This window comes from Osmerus eperlanus, chromosome 11 (assembly GCF_963692335.1).
Source record: "Osmerus eperlanus chromosome 11, fOsmEpe2.1, whole genome shotgun sequence".
NCBI lineage: Eukaryota > Metazoa > Chordata > Actinopteri > Osmeriformes > Osmeridae > Osmerus > Osmerus eperlanus.
In genome coordinates, this window is record NC_085028.1 from 8,668,888 (window position 1) to 8,689,512 (window position 20,625).

The 20,625-nt window shown below is 41.6% G+C and overlaps 4 protein-coding genes across 6 annotated transcripts; 1 reads left to right on the forward strand and 3 right to left on the reverse strand.

Moving 5' to 3' along the window:
• Positions 1–349: 349 nt before the first annotated feature.
• Positions 350–3,258, reverse strand: LOC134029490 (major histocompatibility complex class I-related gene protein-like). The gene is made up of 5 exons (XM_062473608.1): positions 3,141–3,258; positions 2,412–2,669; positions 1,921–2,193; positions 1,449–1,727; positions 350–924 (listed from the first exon to the last, which is right to left on the reverse strand). Exons 1-5 carry the CDS (start codon positions 3,184–3,186, stop codon positions 788–790), a joined length of 993 nt encoding a protein of 330 aa, XP_062329592.1. The 5' UTR covers positions 3,187–3,258; the 3' UTR covers positions 350–787.
• Positions 3,259–4,186: 928 nt separating this feature from the next.
• On the forward strand, positions 4,187–9,955 carry LOC134029358 (sodium- and chloride-dependent GABA transporter 2-like). The gene is made up of 14 exons (XM_062473450.1): positions 4,187–4,454; positions 4,739–4,873; positions 6,085–6,290; positions 6,541–6,575; positions 6,693–6,825; positions 7,027–7,161; positions 7,372–7,475; positions 7,690–7,814; positions 7,949–8,061; positions 8,202–8,339; positions 8,519–8,621; positions 8,988–9,088; positions 9,368–9,538; positions 9,833–9,955. Exons 1-14 carry the CDS (start codon positions 4,187–4,189, stop codon positions 9,953–9,955), a joined length of 1,890 nt encoding a protein of 629 aa, XP_062329434.1.
• Positions 9,919–16,252, reverse strand: si:ch211-132b12.7 (uncharacterized protein LOC564531 homolog). Of its 2 annotated transcripts, none has more exons than XM_062472883.1 (4): positions 15,965–16,252; positions 13,923–14,080; positions 13,419–13,741; positions 9,919–12,539 (listed from the first exon to the last, which is right to left on the reverse strand). In XM_062472883.1, exons 2-4 carry the CDS (start codon positions 14,077–14,079, stop codon positions 11,400–11,402), a joined length of 1,620 nt encoding a protein of 539 aa, XP_062328867.1. In that variant the 5' UTR covers position 14,080; positions 15,965–16,252; the 3' UTR covers positions 9,919–11,399. The 2 variants fall into 2 exon arrangements, with proteins under 2 accessions (XP_062328867.1, XP_062328866.1); XM_062472882.1 differs by having other exon boundaries at positions 13,923–14,084.
• A 654-nt stretch (positions 16,253–16,906) lies between these two features.
• ccnp (cyclin P) lies at positions 16,907–20,362 on the reverse strand. 2 transcript variants are annotated; one of them, XM_062473048.1, is made up of 9 exons: positions 20,209–20,362; positions 19,746–19,880; positions 19,466–19,541; positions 19,137–19,306; positions 18,782–18,880; positions 18,399–18,554; positions 17,943–18,101; positions 17,686–17,864; positions 16,907–17,452 (listed from the first exon to the last, which is right to left on the reverse strand). In XM_062473048.1, the coding sequence occupies exons 1-9, from the start codon at positions 20,233–20,235 to the stop codon at positions 17,275–17,277; spliced, it is 1,179 nt and encodes a 392-aa protein (XP_062329032.1). In that variant the 5' UTR covers positions 20,236–20,362; the 3' UTR covers positions 16,907–17,274. The 2 variants fall into 2 exon arrangements, with proteins under 2 accessions (XP_062329032.1, XP_062329031.1); XM_062473047.1 differs by having other exon boundaries at positions 18,399–18,599.
• Between the last annotated feature and the right edge of the window lie 263 nt (positions 20,363–20,625).

Genomic DNA, 20,625 nt, shown 5'->3' on the forward strand with positions numbered 1-20,625 from the left:
CCTACCCTGGCCTTTAACCCATCTACACAGTACCTTCTAGAAACAATGATTAATTTTTCCAAGAGATTGGTCAATAGGCGGTGCTTTCATACGTGATGATCTGTAATCTGGAACATAACCTGCTCCGGAGCAGGTTAGGTGTGTTGCAAAAGTTACCATGGAGATCTACCCTGGTAAGAAGGGAACTAACGTTGTTGTGACACTGAAAACACAGGGTTAAACCTGAAGTCACCATGCTAACCCCAAATCTTCCTTCGTAGTAGGCCCCTGGTAAATGGAGGACCAAGGTCTGTAGGCCTATGGTTGTAAATGTTTGGTTTTAATTGTTTTGTGGATTGAGAAGCATGCCATACAGTCTTTAAACACATTTATTGTGTAAGCAATTGTCTCAGACAAACAATCCTATTGTAGCCTGGGCCTACATGATTTATGTAGGCTACAATTGGATTGTTCGTCTAAGATGTAAATAACATAACACATAAAATGTGTGTCTATGTTACATTAATGACCTCAGTGTTGGATATATAGGTGGTATTCTGAAAACGTCACCATAAATACAGTACAAGCACTCATTATCAAAAATATACTACAAAATCCCTGCAGTCCCTCCACCCAGCCACATTGTAAACAAATAAACATAATTTGACATCATACGCATGTCAAAACAGAAAACCTTTCTACAGACCCTTGTCTCATTGATATTTGTTAGTTGAAACTGGATGCAATTGACTTATTTAGTATAAGCAAACAACAAGTAACAGTTAAATTGGTTAAGATCACTCCTCAGTTAATTACGGACAAGTAAATAATGCCCATTCCGTACAAAAATGACGCCTACAGCCACCAACCCAGAACAGAGCAGCAGCGGCAAACAGATGGAGATCGAGATGCTCCAAGTATTCCAAATTCTTGAGTGCTTGGGTTCTATAGAGAAATGAATAAAAGGAAATAACTAACTGGATATGGCATAATTAAAAAATTATTACGACTCAAATGTAAATGATGGATATAAAATGTAACATAATCAATATTACTTATTTTGACAATAAACAAAAGTCCATCATTCATATTACATTGACATTTAGCAAACATTTAAATCCAAAGTGACAGACAAATAGTGTACTATTTAAAGAAGAGTTCATGATAAAATAAGGATCAGAAGTGCACAGTTCTAACAGTATTTTGGTGGTTAGTCGAGGAAAGATCTGTTACCCTTACCATGCAACACAAACAACATCTCATTTACAGTAAAGCAATGACATCCGAACTACAATATTACATACTAAAGTAAATCAAATTTGCTTAAGTGTAAATCTTTTTACAGTGCTTCAAGATAATCTAAAATACAAATAAGGACATTTCCACAGATACCACAATAAGTTTATATTCAGTTAAAGTTAGATTTTAATGTCTATATAAAATGTTATTGTAAATAGCAAAGGACTCACCCCAGATCCTGGTGATGTTCCCCTGGACACTGCTGTGGACCACCAGACAGCTGTAGCTCAGGGAGTGCTTGGATCCCAGTGGGACAGCCAGACTGGTCCTCAGTTGGTAGGTAGCGTCTTCATTGGGCAACACCTCTCCTCTCCTCACCCCCTGCACCAGGGGGTGCCCCTCCTCATCCAGCCACTCCACCTGCACCTCCCTGGGGTAGAACCCTGTCACATGACATGTGACCTCCACATCAGAGCTGCTAGATCTTTCAAACAGGCTGACATCAGGAGCTGGGAAGAGATTGGAACTGGTCATCACATACTGTACACTAAGGACTGACATCAAATATTAGGTTAGGTTAGAAATAAATGATAGTTTCAGAAATGGGTTTGATTTGAAAGCTAAAGTCTACTAATCAGGTTAACACCTCCCTGAGGTTAACCAAAATGTGCCAATGACTCCTTCAATACCATGCATATTTACCTTTGGATTTCAGCAATTTAGAACCGAACTGTAACAGTTTCTTGAGCCAAAGGATGCATTCAGATTCGTAATGGTTGGTAATTCGATCAAGATCTTCAGAATTTTGCTCCCTTGATGTTTTGTAAAAGTGAGCTTCAGGAACTACAGCTGTCCATTGTTTAGTCTGCACATCAAAACTGATAAAATCTTTGCCATCATAAGCGTGGCTCATGAGTGCCACCCTGGTTCCGTCTGAATTCCAACCACAGTGACCCTGAGCTTGATACAAATGATCTATGGCAAGGAAAATGACCATGAGTACCAACAAATTCATCAGTAAATTTTGGATAATAGTAATAACAATAATAATTTTATGTTGCCACAGATTTACATATTATCAAGAAGGAATGCTTGTTATATTGCAATTAATTCAGATGAACTCTCAATTCAAACACTGAAAAATATCAGTATTTGGGAAATGTAGGCTATTTGGTACAAATTGTTTGCCTTACCATGTGAATGGTTGAAACGTTCACTTGTTAGCTGGACTGCTTTTTCCATTACATGTCGATTGTATTTCAGGTTCCGAGTAAGTTTCTTCCAGAACTCACTGCCTTCAGAATGGTTCAGCCATTCTGGCATTGGGGTACCAAGGTCAGAGGAACTGTTGTAGTAATAAATTATGTGATCATCCAACATTACAAACTGGATGTGTTTGTGATATGAAACTCCCTGGGAGGCAATACAATGGCGATGAACAGAATGAGGTTCTGTGAATGAAATTGAACATTTGTTTATTTATGGACAATTAGGAATCAACATAGTATATCTCTCAACAATAACGAAACAGCAGATAGCTTTTACCATTTCACAGTATATGTATTTATGTATACATATATTAAGTTACATTAAATATATATATTTTTTTATTGTGTGTGTTTCATTGTACAGCACCTTCTAACATTTGTTTTGAAAGGCATTTTATACATAAAGTTTAGTCACACTAGAAGGGCAGGACTGATTGTGCTTTGAAATGTATTGACCGATATACATTAAATAATAATGTGACTTCAATTGACTTCGGCATAAGGTTGCCTCTGGGAATCTACTTTATCGCCAGTGTGCTAGCTGGGCGTAACCCACCTTAAAGACCTACTAGCCTGCCTTTAGCTTTAACGTCAGCTAAACACAAACGTGTAATCTAAACCATTTTGACTGTATTTTTGAATCCATTAACTCACCTGCGTTCGAAAAAGTAAATAAAAAAATAAAAAAGAAGTGTATCATCTTTGCTGTACAATTTGTAGCGAACAAGAACCTGACCAAGTAGACATGAAAGTGAAAACGAAACTTGTGTGTTTCTACGCAGCCCAGGTCCTTTAAGTAAAACAGCTTCACGTGTTCAGTAATTGATGTGGTCTCCAGAACTGCCTGTTAACAAAAATGTCACAATCTTTTCTTTCTCTGACATCTAGGCAATACAATACAGCCCTACGTGGAAATCTAACATGCTCACTCTTGTCAGACATTTCAAAACACAGACATATCTTGTATATTCAAGTTTTTTCAGTTCTTGCTTATTAACTTACATTTAATGTCGACTCAGATACAAATATTCACTATATTCAGTAGACCTACTTGGTGTTTTATTCACCAACTTATATTGTTTTATAATTAATATATGGGCTATTTTTGTTATATACATAAACATCTCCACCTCAGAGCTGCTGTATCTTTCCAACAGGCTAACATCAGGAGCTGGGAATATTTCAACAGGTAGATGTGGTTCACACTGACAAAATGAAACTTTGGTAACATGCCATTGTATCCCATTCACCAATCTCACTGAGTTTAAAGTGCACCCTGCGATCTGATTAAGATAAATAAGTGTAAGTGTGTATCTTTACCTTTTGGTTCTCTGACTTTTGGTGGAAACCTAACCTAACATGAAAATCAAACACTTGTGCTAGTGGTCACAAAAACTAGTGGTCACAAAATAAATATTGACAGTTCTACTGGTTAGTAGGTTCAAAGCTCTCTTTGCTGGATCTATTGTTTGGAAACTAACAGCTTGAGGCATTACTGTAAAACAATTGGTACCTGGATGTATCTAGAAGTCCAAGTTTTGGAAGGCCATAGTTAGTGTTGTCAGACACAAAGCTGTGAAACAAGTCCATACAGTGGTAGGAATTGGTCACTTGCAGTCAATGAATACAGCTTTAGTTCTCCATTAAGCCACCAGTAGTGGCCTTGGTATAGACACCATCAACAGTACAACTATAGTACGATGGAAAGACAAGCAAACGTGAGCGATAGGAAAGGTGAATATGTCTGGATAAAGGAAGGAAACAGGAATGCTATTAAACACAGAGCCCTGGCTGAGATGTTTGGGATGAGGAAGAAGAGAAAGGCAGATGAGGATTCAGCGGAGGGAAATATTGAGGCAAGGGGCCACTGGGGAAGTAAGGTGGAGTTCCTCCTGGCAGTAGCCGGAAATGTTGTAGGCCTGGGCAATGTATGGAGGTTCCCCTACCTTTGTTATAAAAATGGTGGAGGTGAGTGCCCAAGATAATATGATGTAATACTTCACAAGCAGGGTTAAAGTTAATCAGATGGTTTAAACTTTGGTTTGTTCTCGTTACAGAAAGTACTAAAGGGCTGTTAAATCTACTGTCATCATTCATTGATCTTGTGTAATGTCACCGAGGGTTACGATTAATAAATGTGACAGATATGAGTTAACTGAGTCAAGATTCCACATTTGATTTAATTCTGTTAAAATTCTGTAATCCCATGGAATGAATGGTCGACTTCTGTTTGACTTCTTCTGTGTGGACAGGTGCCTTCCTGGTGCCGTACCTGGTATTTGTGGTGACATGTGGCATGCCCTTGTTCCTGCTGGAGACAGCCATGGGCCAGTATACCCAGCAGGGGGGAATTACCTGCTGGAAGAGGCTATGCCCACTGGCAGAGGGTGAGCACCTTTACATCACTGTCAATGTCCACAATGGAGGACTTACTCCAGACACTCTTTGCTTTACAAATACCTTGTGTCCTAGTTATTACACTGTAGTTTGAAAGACCACATTTCAGACATGAGTTCTAGTTTTATTAGCTTTAACATTGTATTCATTTATTTATATTGTTTCATTAGAAATTATCACATTTAATTTGGATTTCTTTAGAAAATAGATTTTAAATCACAATAGGATATAAGCTAAGCTCAGAGTAAACTGTCACCAGAGCAGGATTCAGAATTCCAATGCACTTGTTGCAAATGACAAATATACTTGGAACTTGAACTTGAAACGTAAAACTTAAACTACAAATACACGCATAGCCAGAGATTTGTATTGAACCATACAGGCATGGGTTGTAACTTGTAACACTTTGCAGCATACAGCTGTATTGGAGAGCGCTTCTGTCTGTGAGTAGGTCAACAACTTCTCAGTCAGACTCCAGTAGAGTTTTTGTTCAGTTATTAAATGTCATATTAAACAGATGCAATGAGTTTCATATTGGCATTACAGTTTAGCTAGAGAAACCTTTCTGCCTGAGAATTTGTTCTCATTCTAGGGACACACGTCAACAAGCAATAGCTTCCAAAGAGTGTGAGGGACAAACAGACTAAAGATTAGGTGGCACAAAGTATGATGACATTGAAGTTTCAACCAGTTGTCAACTGTGATCAAGAGTCTACCACCTGAAGTGGCTTGGCTTCACCTTGGCTCATTTCTTTCCACCAGATTCAGATAAATTCCTTCCCGTTTTATTTTTAACTAAACAAAGCCATAGTTCTATCATTTTTTTGTACACATTGACAAATGTGCTACTGTAGTCTGCTAATCCAGAGATAAATACAGTTAAGATGTTACTACAAGTGAGGTCAATGGGATTCATGTGTGAGCGCATAATGACACATTTATTTCTCAAAGATCTAAACTTCTTATTTTAGTGTGAGAGCTGGTTTATTATTTATCTTGTTTCTTGATGTCAAGCTTGTTTGCTTTGATACTTTCCTTTCCTGTAGTAGGATGTGAAGAAAATAAAATGGTTTTTCCAACATAGGTAGGAAGAAAATAGCCTAACATTGGATATCAGTTAGATTTTTCAGGCACATACATTCACACAGAAAATACATCTTACAAAAATACAAGCTTTTGCTATCTTGCTAATCTTTCCTAGGTATTGGCTATGCTGGCCAGCTGATTCTCTTGTATAGCTGTATGTGCTATATTATCATCCTGGCCTGGGCTCTTCTGTACCTGCTCTTCTCCTTCAGTTCTCAGCTCCCCTGGGCCAGCTGTACTAATTACTGGAACACTGGTAAATGTGACAATGGTCAACCACTTAAACTCCCTGAAATGTCACTGTTTGTGAATGTGAGAACTGTCCGAGAGAAAATATACCTTTATACATTTTTTGCTTGATTAACCTCTCACACCATAATGTGCTGTTCTATAAGTGTGCTGTAGTTTTAAGATTATACATTTTCTACCCAAAAATGTTATGGAAAACTGTCTACAAATCAAAATGGCCCCAATCTAAATGGAGGTTACCTGAAGTATCAATGCATCTGCTTTTATCGAAACAGATGACTGTGTGGATTTACGAAATATGTCCCTCAACTGGACGCATCAGGCCAACTCAACCTCTGCAGCCACAGAATTCTGGGAGTGAGTTGATCTAGAAGCATCTTCAACCAACCCAATATTATAATCTTCCTTTCATCTTAGCCAAATGCAGCAGTAATTTCCCAAAAGTAAGATTTTGTTGTTGTTGTCTTTGTTCAGACGGCGTGTGCTGGCTATCTCTGGGGGGATAGAAGAGGTGGGCAGTATCCGGTGGGATGTGACGCTGTGCCTTGTCATTATGTGGGTTGTCTGCTACTTCTGTGTCTGGAAAGGGGTCAAGTCTACAGGCAAGGTGTGTGTGTATGTGCATCAAACTGGTTAAAAAAAATTGAGTGACAGCATGATCTGTTATAATTAGCTCAATCTGACAAATTCACTACCAGCATGATACCATTCGTAATTTTCATCAGCAGGGATGAATAAACTAATTGGAAAACACTGGCTGGTATGTATTCTCTTGTCCTGTGATTGCATACTAACTCTGTCTCTCCAGGTGGTGTATTTCACAGCAACCTTCCCCTATGTGATGCTGTTGATCTTGCTGGTTCGTGGACTCACTCTGCCTGGTGCTCTACAGGGGGTTGTTTTCTACCTCTACCCCGAGCCCTCCCGGCTATCCGACCCTCAGGTATGTGGCAATCGGTGAACGACTTCCAGGTGCCAGGTCACATGATCAACACCAGGAACACCAACATCATAAAACATCACAGCAGGGAAGGCCTGTAAACAGAAATGTGTTTTATTTGAGATTAAAACAACTTTTACAAACAAAATAATGAAGCTTGCATTGAAGAAAGTAAGGGAGATCATATATTTGTATGCTGTGCCTTAACTATAGGTGTGGATGGAGGCTGCTTCACAGGTCTTCTTCTCCTACAGTGTTGGGGTGGGCTCCTTAACTGTACTGGGCAGCTTCAACTCTTACAACAACAACTGCTACAAGTAAGTCCAAATTATGCTCAAAGTCAAGAGTCATGATGGTGGTAAAAACAAAAAATGGAGGGAAGTTAAAACCAACTGATTGTTTGAGCAATTCAGAAAATATTGTTTGAGATGACTTGTGAGGTGACTTGTTTGAGAGACAACTTGAATGTTGTTTACATGGACATTTTGTATTCAGGTTAAGTGGGAGTAAGTGATAGCTTTTTGTTTTCAGAGACTGCCTGTGGCTTTGCTTGCTGAACAGTTGTACAAGTATTGTGGCTGGCTTCGCGGTCTTCTCTGTCTTGGGCTTCATGGCTCATGAACAGGGTGCCCCTATTGAAAAAGTGGCAGAATCCGGTAAGACAGCAATACTTCGGTAAAGGAACCAATTGAAGGAACTTAAAAACCAAATAACGAGTAGATCAATTAAGTAGATATAAATCAAATGCTGGTAAATAATATTATCTTCTATTCCTTAATATTGGTTTCAGGGCCTGGCCTGGCATTTATAGCATATCCTCAGGCTATAGCCATGATGCCCCTGCCACAGCTATGGGCAGTCTGCTTTTTTATCATGATCATACTTCTTGGTGTGGATACACAGGTATGACTCACAAACATCCAGCACACTTCATTCTAAACAAAATCAAACCATAATATGTTTAACACTGAGCGAGAAAATGCCTTCCCTATACTGTGGCCTAGGTTAGCTACAGCATGGTCATTACTTCCTTCTCCTCTCAGTTTGTTGCCATGGAGGTAGTGATGACGTCAGTCACAGACGTGTTTCCCAAGATTTTGCGCAGGGTTGGACGCAGGGAGCTCTTCCTCCTCCTCTTCTGCCTCACCTGCTTCTTATTACAACTCATCATGGTCACAGAGGTGTGTGTTTGTAGAGAGAGAGAGCGATGGTGCTTTCAAGTTATTTTAAAGGCAACAGTGCGGAGCTTTTATTCAGTTTTTAGCACATATCCTGTAAATAAGGAAATCCCACTTAATAAGAACAAGAGGGATGTTGTTTTACTGTTGTGAGTCTTTAAATACCTTGACCCTTGTTTCAGGGGGGGATGTACGTGTTCCAGCTGTTTGACTACTACGCCTGTAATGGAACATGCCTGCTCTTTCTTTCTGTGTTTGAGTCTCTAGCTTTGGGATGGCTATTTGGTAAGTCTCTGAGGTCAATGCTGCAGAATGAAAAAGGTGGTCATAAGCTTTTGGTCATCTGCTTTGAAAAGATGTGAAGAATGCATTTGGTCTGAGTGGAGTATGCACTAAGTCGCAATGAATTTGGTAAGAATAAGTAAAGTTATGGGATGTATGGATGGGTAAAACTCAGTGTTAAAGCACTTGACCGCATGTTAAAGATGTTGCAATTTCAAATTTCCCCTTGTACTTCACTTCGGATACATAGGCAAAATTAACCATTGTACAGGTTTGCCAAATGACAAGGAAAACAAGGTATCAAATGTCATGACATTGCTGTCTGCCTGTACATTCCACAAATAACTAACTAACTGACGGACTTACCAGGGGCAGAACAGATGTGTGATATTATCAAAAACATGACAGGAGTGAGACCTAACATCATCTTCAAGTTCTGCTGGCTCTATCTCACCCCACTGGTCTCACTAGTAAGTACATTTTGTAGCTTCAATTAGAAATAATGCAAATATTTTATAATTACTGTTCATATAAATAATGAAACATTTAAAGATATTATGTGACATTTATTGGTCTGAACATTTAAAGCTTACTTAAGAAAAATAAAGTTTAACATGCCACCACCAAGTTCACCACAGCCCCACAAGGAGTCAGGAAAGGAATGACATCAGTAGGTGTCAGCAACATGACAGAAAGAACCTGTTGTGTTGGATCAAAGCATACATGCTGACATATCACCTATCTCCCAGGTGTCATTCATCTGCTCTTTGGTGGAGTACCAGCCCCTGACCTTCAACCGCTGGTATGTGTACCCAGCCTGGGTATATGTGACTGGCTGGCTGCTAGCCCTCTCCTCCATCCTACTAGTGCCTGGGTGGGCTCTGTTCCGGCTTGGGACTGGCCCTGGGTCCCTCCGAGAGGTAGGAAACAGGAGGGGCATACTCTGGGGAACTCAAGAGGTTTGTTGCCATGGTCATTTGGTGATTGCTGGTTTACAGGCAAGGTCTATGTAAACATGCTTGTATTTTTGTTTTCAGGAAATAGCAGTACGCAAAAGACAACTTTCCAGAGACAGTTTTTGACTATAGCTGCATGTCGTAGAACCATTCAGTTAGCCTGAATGAAATGTTTTCATAATTATAAGAATAATTATTTTGATAAGAACAATGACAACAATGCAATACATGGTGATCATTCTCGCTTTTACACCCCAGAGTTTCTTTCACCTGTGTCAACCTGACCATGACCTCCCAGTGACCTGGAAGAAAAAGGCTGAACTCGAGAAAATGACTCTCGGAGCTGAGAAGGGCATCTTTATTGGGAGCACGGACATCTGAAGTTCACAAACAATTATCAGAACTGATGATAAAATTATGATTTATCTGGACCGCCTATACTGCAGTTTCTTAATTGATTATATCTGTCTCTCTGTCCACCAAGGCCTACAACACAAATTCTTAGCTCATACTTCACATAATGTTTTCTACTTGGCTCTCTCCCCCTGCAGTTTCCATGGCAGTGACATTGCATGGCAACTAATCAACAGGTGTATAAAATACAATATCATCATCTACATTAATAATGTTTGCACGTAGATAACACATTTTTTGTTTTTATTTGTTTGAGAGAAAAAAAGACTGTAATAGCAAAATAAATACTTGGTTGACCATAGCTGCTTTATTATCTCTTGAAGTCATGTATAATTATGAGCATTGGCAGAGATATACCTAAGACGTAAATCAAAGCTCATAAAAACATGAGAAAGACAAACTCGTAAGATAATACTTGAATCAAATCTACAAACATTATTGTAGTAAAAAAGTATTTTATGCCACTAGGACCTCTCCTCACTCTGAGCTGTGTTTGACTGAGCAGCCAGTAGCCTGTGGATAGTGGTCTTTAAGCATCAACAAGCATCAATGTATTACAATATACAATCAATTTGACATAGTTGAACTGACTCTGTAGAAGTAAACAGTTGTTCTGTTTTGTATTAAGTGAATTTTTAAGATACTGCCTTAAAAGTCATACTTATGAAGTCAGATGGGAAATAGTTATACTTATGAAGTAATGCACATTGTCTCCCAATCTGGCTCTACATTTCCACTCTCACATTTTATGATAAACAATATGGAAAAGTGAAAAATTCTGATGCAGTATTACAGGTCTGGAATTGAGAAAAGGCAACAAGAAACTGCTAAACGTCACCAAATACGTTAAGGCTAGAACTTTTTAGTCTGTTCCCTGACTAAAGCAGAAATATACAGCTTGAAACATGTGCAGTCTATCAGTTTCCAAGTTAAAAAGATTCAAATGCCATCAAACCTTTCCCTTTTTACCTTCCATTTGAGCTTCAAGTTTTTTCAAGCAGACCAAAACAACCCTATAACTTGTTCCATGGAGGTGTGAAGAGGAAGGGGTGGGGATAACAAGCATTTTTAGGACCCTCATGCCAACAGGAGCCTGTTTTAACCTCTAGTCTTTAACAAAGAATATTGAATACAAATTATAGAACATTAATTCAAATATCAGAGCACCGAAAATGAATCTCCTTCCATGGGCTCCTCCTCTAACAGCGACTGGATTAAGAAAAATACTAAGAAAAAGTCATCTATATGTATTATGAAGACAGTATTTTATTTCCAAGGGTCTTATCAACAAAATTGGAGTGAATGCTAAGCAAAAGCCAAGAAATGCATGTGGAACCCTATTCTATTCAAAACAGCAGAGGGGCTCTCAATCTCTTAGCCAGCTTCTGATTGCCCTCTCCCTGTGCGTACCCTAGAGAACATCCCAATGAGTGGAGCTGTCTGGGGGAATGAAGGTGAAGTTCACTGAGGGTGTGGCACTGGGTTTGTACTCATTTCCCTGCTCAGAGTGAGGAAGGGCAGCTGTCCCATTGCGCATACAATTTTGTGACATTGGATAGTTCTGGGATGGCTCTTGCACTGAGACGATAGGAAACGACAATTGTGCATGGGAACCATTGAGGGTCTGTGTGGTGTTGACCCCAACTGTACCTCTAGAGTCAGGATCAATGGCATTTACTGGATAATGAAGTGCTTCCACTGTGTCCAGGCACTTGAGAGTGGGGTAGACACCTGACTCTTCCATCGTCTGGTACAGGCTTTCCAAGGTGACGCCTCGTCTGCTGTCATTGTTGCCGCTGGCAGCCTGACACAGCAGCTGAGTGTGTTGACGCAGCTGGGCGATGTCACGTTCGGTGGCGTTGCTTTGGCTCAGCAGGTCCTTGCTGCGTAGGGTGATGTCCAAAAGGCCTGATTGGCTTAGGATCTCCAGCGTGTTGTGGAAACGGCGATGGTGTGGATTTAAGAGGCCGTTGTGGGGCCCCCTAGTGGCTGAGAGTGGTGAAGAACTGTTGGAGGACGAGGAAATAGTGGAGAGTTCCGAACAGGAGACAGAGGGCCAGCCCCGGCTTGAAGAGACTGTGGAGGGGCTGGAGGGAGGGTAAGCAATAGGTCGTGACTGCAAACTTTGGGCTCTGGAATCAGACTGCTTGTGAGGGTGGTGCTTGGGCATTTGCAAGTCAATGGTGGTGGTGGACACCTCGTCTCCCTTATCATCTGTACATATCCTCTTGCTCAGGCTCTGACCCTCACTATCAGTCACTTTCTCCAGGCCGGTTGGGGGCTTGTCGCGGAGCTTCTTGCTAGGGTGCGGAGCGATGCGAGTGTAAGAGTTCAGTATGGGCAAGAACTCGCCTTTGGTTTTCTTATTGGTCCTGCGAGATGGCGGCTTGCGGAGTTTAGTGGAGGATGGCGAAGGAAAGGACATGCTGGGCGGCTGCAGGAGGATCACATGGGTGGGGCCGGTGGGGCCGGAGGAATTGGCTCCTCCTGTGTTGCTCCATGTCAGCTGACTCTGGATGAGGTGATCACTGCCATGATGAACTGGTTCAGGCTGGGAGTAAAAAGTGATACAGAGGGGAATAGAGAGAAAAAACTATGAAAAATGCAATATGGGAAACAGATTCTATATAAAACTGAGCATGGAAATCTTGAAAATTACACATCAAGACTATTACTGTATCTTATGACCATTTATCTACTTTATTTGAGTAGAGACCCTCCACTGTTCTAACTGTTCAACCTACTACAACTGCCAGGAAAATGTCAACCGGTCGTTCAAAAGATTGTGAGAAACTTCAATGAAATAAAAAGGTCAGGTCCCATGGTGCAGTCTACAACATTCCTCAAAAGCTGTCATTCTGACCTTCTCCTGACGTTTGTCACACATCCCACTCTCATTTTGTGAATAATTCACCATGTGCTTTCTTCTCCCTCCCTCTCACTCCGACTGCTTCTCACCTATCATCTTCAGCCTTACCCTCCACCTTTCCTGCCTCCACTCCACTCCTACTTTCATTTCAACACATCCTTTCTTCCAATTTCCCATGGTTTTTATACATCCTTGTGAGCCTCCGGTTTGTGATTGAATGACCCTCTCCACATCTGTTTTCTTTAACTCTGCTAAATGTCAAGTTGCCCATTCTTAAATTAACTGTACACTGATCACAGGCTCTTCAAGACCACCCTAAGCAAACAAAATGTACACTGAGATAAAAAAAATTGAAAAGTGCTAGTACAGTAATGCATCAATATTTGCAACCAGAACAAATAATAAGGTGTCTACTAACACTTCCAGCAGTTTTTCTCATAGAATTTACCATTTAAATAATACTTTGATGTGATATCCCCTGGGACTCAAGAGTACTGGGATTAAATATATCATTGTGTTCTTGTTTTGTCGGACAATTTAATCTTCCACCCTGTTGCTTACCTTTTTTAACACAACATTCTTAAGGACGTAGACGCTGGTGAGCTCACTGGTCCCCTGGCCCTGCATGGTGCTGCCCTGGTGGAGGGGCTTGACAGTCCCCTGGCCCTGCATGGTGCTGCCCTGGTGGAGGGGCTTGACAGTCCCCTGGCCCTGCATGGTGCTGCCCTGGTGGAGGGGCTTGACAGTCCCCTGGCCCTGCATGGTGCTGCCCTGGTGGAGGGGCTTGACAGTCCCCTGGCCCTGCAGAGTGTCCATGCCCTGAGGTTCACTCACACTGCTGCACTGGTCATCCCCCTCCATTTGCTGCCAGTCAGACCCATTATCTGGGGGTTAAGAGGAACACAGTTTTGACAGCAACTGACTATTGGACGTGTCATATGTACGTGTGAGGTTATTTTAGCAAGGGATTTAACAAACACTTTTAAAATTCTGTGAGTAATGAATGTGCCACAGGGATTGTATGAGTAAGAAGGTGACTGTTGCATATGTATTTCTCCCACTTACCAGAATATCCAGAATCCTTTTCTGAGCTGCAGCGTAATTCTTGTTGGTTGGACCGGTCCGTGTCTGCAGGGCCCTGTGAGGCTAAAGGTTTTGCCTTAGAAGTCTTGCTGGATGAGCGAGGTGCTCTTTCACTCAGGCAAGAATGCTCCTTAGGCATACTGGCTGGTGGGAACAAAGCATAAAGAAGAAATTCAAATTTGAAGAGAATGTTAATGAATCATGACTTATACTTAAAAAATATGAAAAGATACATAGGAATGAATTACTGTGTGTGATTAGTATTCCTGATATTTTCAGATTCTTAAGTGTTGTATTTCAGGTTATTTCATCAATACTACCACTCTGAATGAATTGAAACAGAGATATAAATAGTGTAGAAAACACTTTTACAATAATGCCCTGACTAATTCTTATAAGGTCGAACAACAAAATATTGACTCATTCAGAATTACTTCTCATTGAATATTACACGTCCTATAATGTAATGTGTGCTTATCTAGGAGAGACACAATGAATCGATCTACCGTACATTTTGTTTGACCAAAGGACATGTTATGTAGCTGTTCTGCTGTGGGAGAGTGTGCCTACAGCCTTCGCTCCACCTCTACATGTGCTGTCCACTTAGCTCCTCCTCCAACCATCTTTTCCATGCATCTCTCACAACTCACTCTGACCTCAGTTTTTTTTTACTTCTCCATAACGTCACAGATGTTGTTTGTGAAGTGGTTTTCACAAACAGGAACACACTTTCTACAAACCTTTTCTACTTTCTCTATGCCACAATATAATTCTCAAACACGCACCGTTGGAAATTGAATTAGGCCACCAAACATATTCAAAATGCCAGTGCAATGACTTACTACTGTTAAAGTTTTATTACATTTAGAGATGCTCCATCACACATACTGTATCAGAAACGTTTTTGACTCTCACGTGGTCAGACTGCTGTCTGTCGGGTTGACATGGGTTATTCTCACACCACACTACAAGGTTGTGAGACAGATGTTGACGTTTAGGTTGACGTCAACTCAGTGACTCCTTGGGAGTTTGACTGGCAACCCACCAGTAACACTACGCCTATTTTAGTTTTTTTTATTGGCAACAAAATTTGAGTTAAACATACATTTCCCAGCACACAAATGATTATTTTAATAAGGATAAAAGTGAGAGGACTATCACGCGCTGTAACGAAAGTCCAGCACGACACAAAATACCTTATTGCCATGCGAAATGTATTTCCTAGTTATTTTATAAAGAGTTTGTTTTCAGTCCAACTCATCATACACTGGCAGATACAAGACCGATACAATCTCCATTTGCCTGTTGTCTGACATATTTTAGTACATTAATGCCCCAAATCAAATTGCCCCTCTAGGATTTAAAGTTTGTATTGAATTGTATTGTAAGGAACTGCTGATGTACGTAGTTCAGCTCTTCTGGTTCTACCCATTGCAATTATTTTCTTTCACAATGTATGCTTCATGTTTTGGCTACCCGAAATGTTTTGGGGCTATCTCGATGTTTATGATCATTGACCTATGCACTTTTTGTAAAGCTCTTTCTTGTAAGTCGCTTTAGATAAAAGCGTCTGCTAAATGAATAAATGTAAATGCAATGAGACTTCCGCAGAGACTTGTGGCACGTATTTACATACTCAGTCTACTGTATCAAAACGTTGGAGACAAAAAAAACTGTAGAACAATGAAACATGTTTTGAGCTATTGAGCAGATTTTTATTTATTTTTTACGTTGAGGCTATTTTTGCCTTTAGTTGTTTGTATGTAACCAGAGACGAACGTGCAGCACCAGGCAATTCGTGCGCTGTCAAACCCCTCCCCTAATCTCACTGTTACATAAACGTATCAAGATACTCTTCCTCAGGCTCTGACTGCATGGGCTCGTAAACAAGCTGATAGCCAAAGAAGTAACAAAGAAATAGAATATACGATTTGTCTAGAATGGTACAGAGTTAAGACAAACAGCGGACAAAAGATCAAGGCCACTTTGTAAACAGTATTGATGTAGCCTAACTGACAGCTTACCTTCAATAGCAATTTCACCAACTTTCAAAACAAGTTCTGGTTCAATGGCCGTCAATGGCACAGTGGTCACTCCATGGTCTAATGCATCTAAGATCCCTTTTCCATCTCTCTGGATGTTCACCACTCGATTTCCAAATGTATTCGCATTTTATTGAGTAAAACCTGGCTCAGTTCACTGGGCTATACTAGCAAGGTAACAGCTGCACGAATATGAATCATCCTGATACTGTGCCTCCCTATAAAAGGAATGACATGACTTTGTTTCCGATAAGATCGTGAAATACTCCTTGTCCAGCCCCAAACCGGGAGCACAACGCCAGTTTGTCCAATCCTGAGTGAGGGCACGTGTAGGGGGAGGGACCGCATGGCTTTGGCATGGGAACCGGTTTAAAGGGAGAATAGAATGCAACCAAATAAAGTTAGTAGACAAATAAATTAAAACAAAATCGTAGTAGGCTAGATGTCGTAACGGCATACACAAGACACAATAGTTAGTCACATAAGTCAAATAGTAGCCGGTGCCATTCCTAATAATCCACGAATACGAAATGGGCATAAAGGAGTGAAATATAACTTGTTACATTTCAATCTGTGTTTGGAAGCAATTTGACAATGATACATTACTGCAACCTTTGTCAGTCAGCTGCCAGTCTCCCAACACATGGGAAAATGTTTCCAGTGCATTTCAACCAATCAACGGCGCGAGCGCATGTGAGCGGGCAGACTCAAGGGAGGGGTCTAAGCAAAAGAACACATGTAGCAGCGAAAGAGCTCATGCCGAGAATGAAACCTGGCATGAATTGCTAGTCGTCGATAAGTGTTAAAACTACCTAAACGCTCCAATTACAAGGTGCTCCCAACCATAGAACAGATGGCCATAATGGCACAATGTAATTGTTTTCGTGCAATTTAATAGGCAAGAAACACCACAAAACGTTTAGCAACATACATTAACTTTTTATTTTTACATTAAAAATGTAGATTACTTTTACATAGAGCGCTCACATTTAAATGACAAGGGTAAAAAATGACAACCAACCCCATCCAAAACCATCAACTGCCTAATAAGAACATACTGACAGTTTGCATCTGTATTGCCAGCCAGCCAAGCTCAGGTGCCCAGTCCAGCCAATCACAGTTTGACTGAACAGCCCTCATTTTTTCCTCACTCCCTTCTCTGTGCCTTATGTACTCCTGTGATCCTGCATCAACAGGCCAGGCAAAAGTTCATTATGAACAGATTGAAAGAGTCCTGACACTCAAGTCTTATCCTTCAAACTCAACCTTTCTCCCTTAAAGAACAGCAGGCGTCATGCATGTTCAGAGAGCAGCCCCAGCAGACTGGGGCCACTCTGCAGAGCAGGGTGGCTGCTGACATGCATGGTCTCTGCAGTGGAGAATTTGATGAAGGTGGCACGCGTTTCTCTGCTATGGGCACGGGCTGCAGCCCTCGCCTGGATGTGCATGATCTTCAGGAGGGTGGTCTCACTTGGAAAAAAGAGGGAAGGGTCCAAGTAATTGGACAAAATCATTCAACTCGCAGGATAGGTAAACGTCAACAACAACCTCTGAAGGGGACAAAAACCCACAACGCATCAATGGGGGAAAGAAATTATGTATTGTGTTGAAGTGTTAACTAACCACTAAGCGTTTCTGGATTTTTCTGACAAACTGTCGTCAAGTGTGCTCATTTAAGACTCATCACTCAAACCCTTACACACCTGCCCATGTTTATACTGGAGGCAATGCACCAGGCAGTCTCTCCTTCTGGGGTGGGGGGTTCTTGCAGTACTCTGCGGGCTAGACAGAGGGAAGCACCTGCCAACTGGGCAGGCAGGAACACCACGCACTGGCCCTCCAGCAGAGAGAGCTCCAGCAGGTAACGGGCCATGCAAACCACCTAGGATAACAGAGGTACAGTGTCAAATTCAAGTTCAGATTTATTATTATAATTTGTTTTATCTGCAAGATGACTCACCTTAGTGCAACAGCGGGCAACAGAGGCTGTGAGTAGGAGGAAGTGCAGAGGGGGGCAGTGAGACAGGTCAAACCTGAGCTCACAGAGGACACGACGCTCCATACGCAGCAGCTGTCGCTTGGTGTAGCTGTTCTCCATGAGGTAACACAGCTCTGACACCTGAAGAGGTGAACACCCAACAGCTGGATGAACTGGGACTAGGCTTAGTTGGAGGATACAGCCGACATCTAAATGGTATACAACATCCTTTCGTCACCCACTGTAGCCAATAGCATTTTAGACGAGGGCACAGGGTCAGATCTTAATGATTTAGAAAAAGAGGCTTCAAACAACACTTTCATTCTACCAAGGATAGTTCAAAGAATCATCCTCAAGCTAAGAGAATCTAGACTCATCAGCACCCATCACAATGTAGAAAAAGTATTAAACTAATTCAAATGGTCTTCCATAAAGTACCTCAGGTAGAAGACTCTCCTCCTTCTTGCCTGCTAGGAAGAGGCAGACCAGACCCAAGAGCTGCAGGTTGGAAGTGGATACCTTCATCTGGCGGAGGGCACGGTTGAGGAGGTGTATGGATAGGTAGAGGGTCTCCTCTGAGAAGTGGAACACGTCCTGGACAGACCGGAGAACGAAAACATCCTGACTCTTGTAAGAGCACTGTAACATAAGGCAAGGCAGCCACTCTTGCTTTTTCAAATGTCCTTCTGTCTTCAAACAGGGCAGCTTACTTTTAGTTTCACAAATTAGTGATCTAGTGTAAGACCTCAAGTTGACATATATAGCTGCCTACCACAGTAACGCCACATTTTCCTTTATAAAGCGAAAAGCAGACCACTTACATGCACCTGGATGAGCCAGTCTACCAGGATGGCACGGGTGTTGTCCGTGAAAGGTTGGGGGAGGTCTGCGCTGGGGAATGTGTAGCGCAGTTGACTTCGCTGGAAATGGACAGTAAAGACTTAATGGGAACACTTTTACACACACACACCAAAAATATCCAGCTGGGTCTCCATAAGAAATTCTTGCAATACTCCAAAGTGCACAAACTAGTACATTCTTCTCACCTCTCAATAAAAAGTGGCAATGCTATTGCTTTGAAAATGATGACTAGTGACCTCATCTTTAACCGACTGCAATATAGAGCAGCTTCAAAGGAGCTACTGTGCAGACTTGGCAAGGGTTACAGCTGCTTACCATCATGTCAGAAAAGATGTCCCAGGCATAGGACTTGTCATAGATAAGGCCCAACTTCACCATGGCCTGCTCAATCTCACAGCGCAGCAGCCCAGGAACCAGTGCTCGCAGGCTGTGAAGGCCCTGGAGGCCATGCAGGTACACCAGCACAGCCTCCGCGGCACACCCATCTGGGACAAACAAGGAGGAGCCTTCCATTACCATTTGTATTTTGTGTGTGAAATCTATGCAAATGAGGACCCCACATACCAACAAAATCAATAAGATAAAACTGATAACCAATTTTTCCAACCATGTACTGGAAACACATGCAGGGGATGAGGATTAACCTGAGCGGGTGAGGCTGTCATCCTCATGATAGCCTATGATGATGCCATCGTCTGTCGACACAGGTAACCTTTTTGCCTGAAGACCACACACAAAGCAAATTGATACAACATAAAAAGACTTCAATCAACAGCAAACCAACCGGGACACATGGACTCCATTACACATAAGCATACGTGAGAAGATCAGTATGTAAGCCATCACAGCTTGAATAAACTGACAGTGGAGGAGGAAATGGAAGGGGGAGAAAGCCAGACGGAGGCAGAAGTTGAGGGGGCATACCCATCTGTGCTGTGGCTCACTCTTACAGTAGGACCCCCTGGGCTCCTCTCCTTCCTGCTGCTGGTGCTGCTGGCAGCGTTGTTTGGGTGGACATGCATTGGCCCAAGTTCTCAGTGGGGCACGCCTCTCCTCCGCCTGAAAATAGGACAGTAAACATCGAACCAGACATAACAGAACTCATCCATTCCTAATCAAGCCAAATGGCTCCAGCTTACTTCCTTCAATGTTGTTGGAAATAAGAACATAACTTAGCATCATGTCCAAGCTTAACAAAATGAAATTATATACAGTAACTTTGTCAACAATGATCCTGTTATGCATAGTTGGAACCTATAAGAATACTTTAAATTGACTTAAACAGCGGGCTATTTAAACTGGTGGAAGGCCAACACCTGCAGGCGTTTTCAAGTTCAGGCTTCGAAAACGTATTGGTACACTGCATGCCACCATCAAAACAGCTCACCTTCTTGTGTAAGTCCAACAGAAGCATTGAATCGCAGAATGTTCGAAGCCGGAGATGGCGAGTTTACCAGACAGGCTCTGCAGCTACTTATCCACGAGGAACGACGGCTCGAGAGATTTGAGAAGTCGCCATTAGTGTTTAAATGTCAGCAAATAAACACACGTGGTTGACTAATTGGGGTGTGGGAAAAATGCATTAAAAGTGGCTAACCAAACGGAGGGACAGTAATGAGATACGATATCTCCACCAAAACTTCAGAACGCCCTCTTATTCTTAAAGTTACTTAGCCTTCTGACACCATGGACACCATTTGTGTCCACTCTAGCGTACAATAGTTTAGGGTTGGTAACTTTGGACCAAGCCACTTAAACTTGCTTTCTAATATTAAGAGGTTTGATCAAGCGTGGGGGTATGACC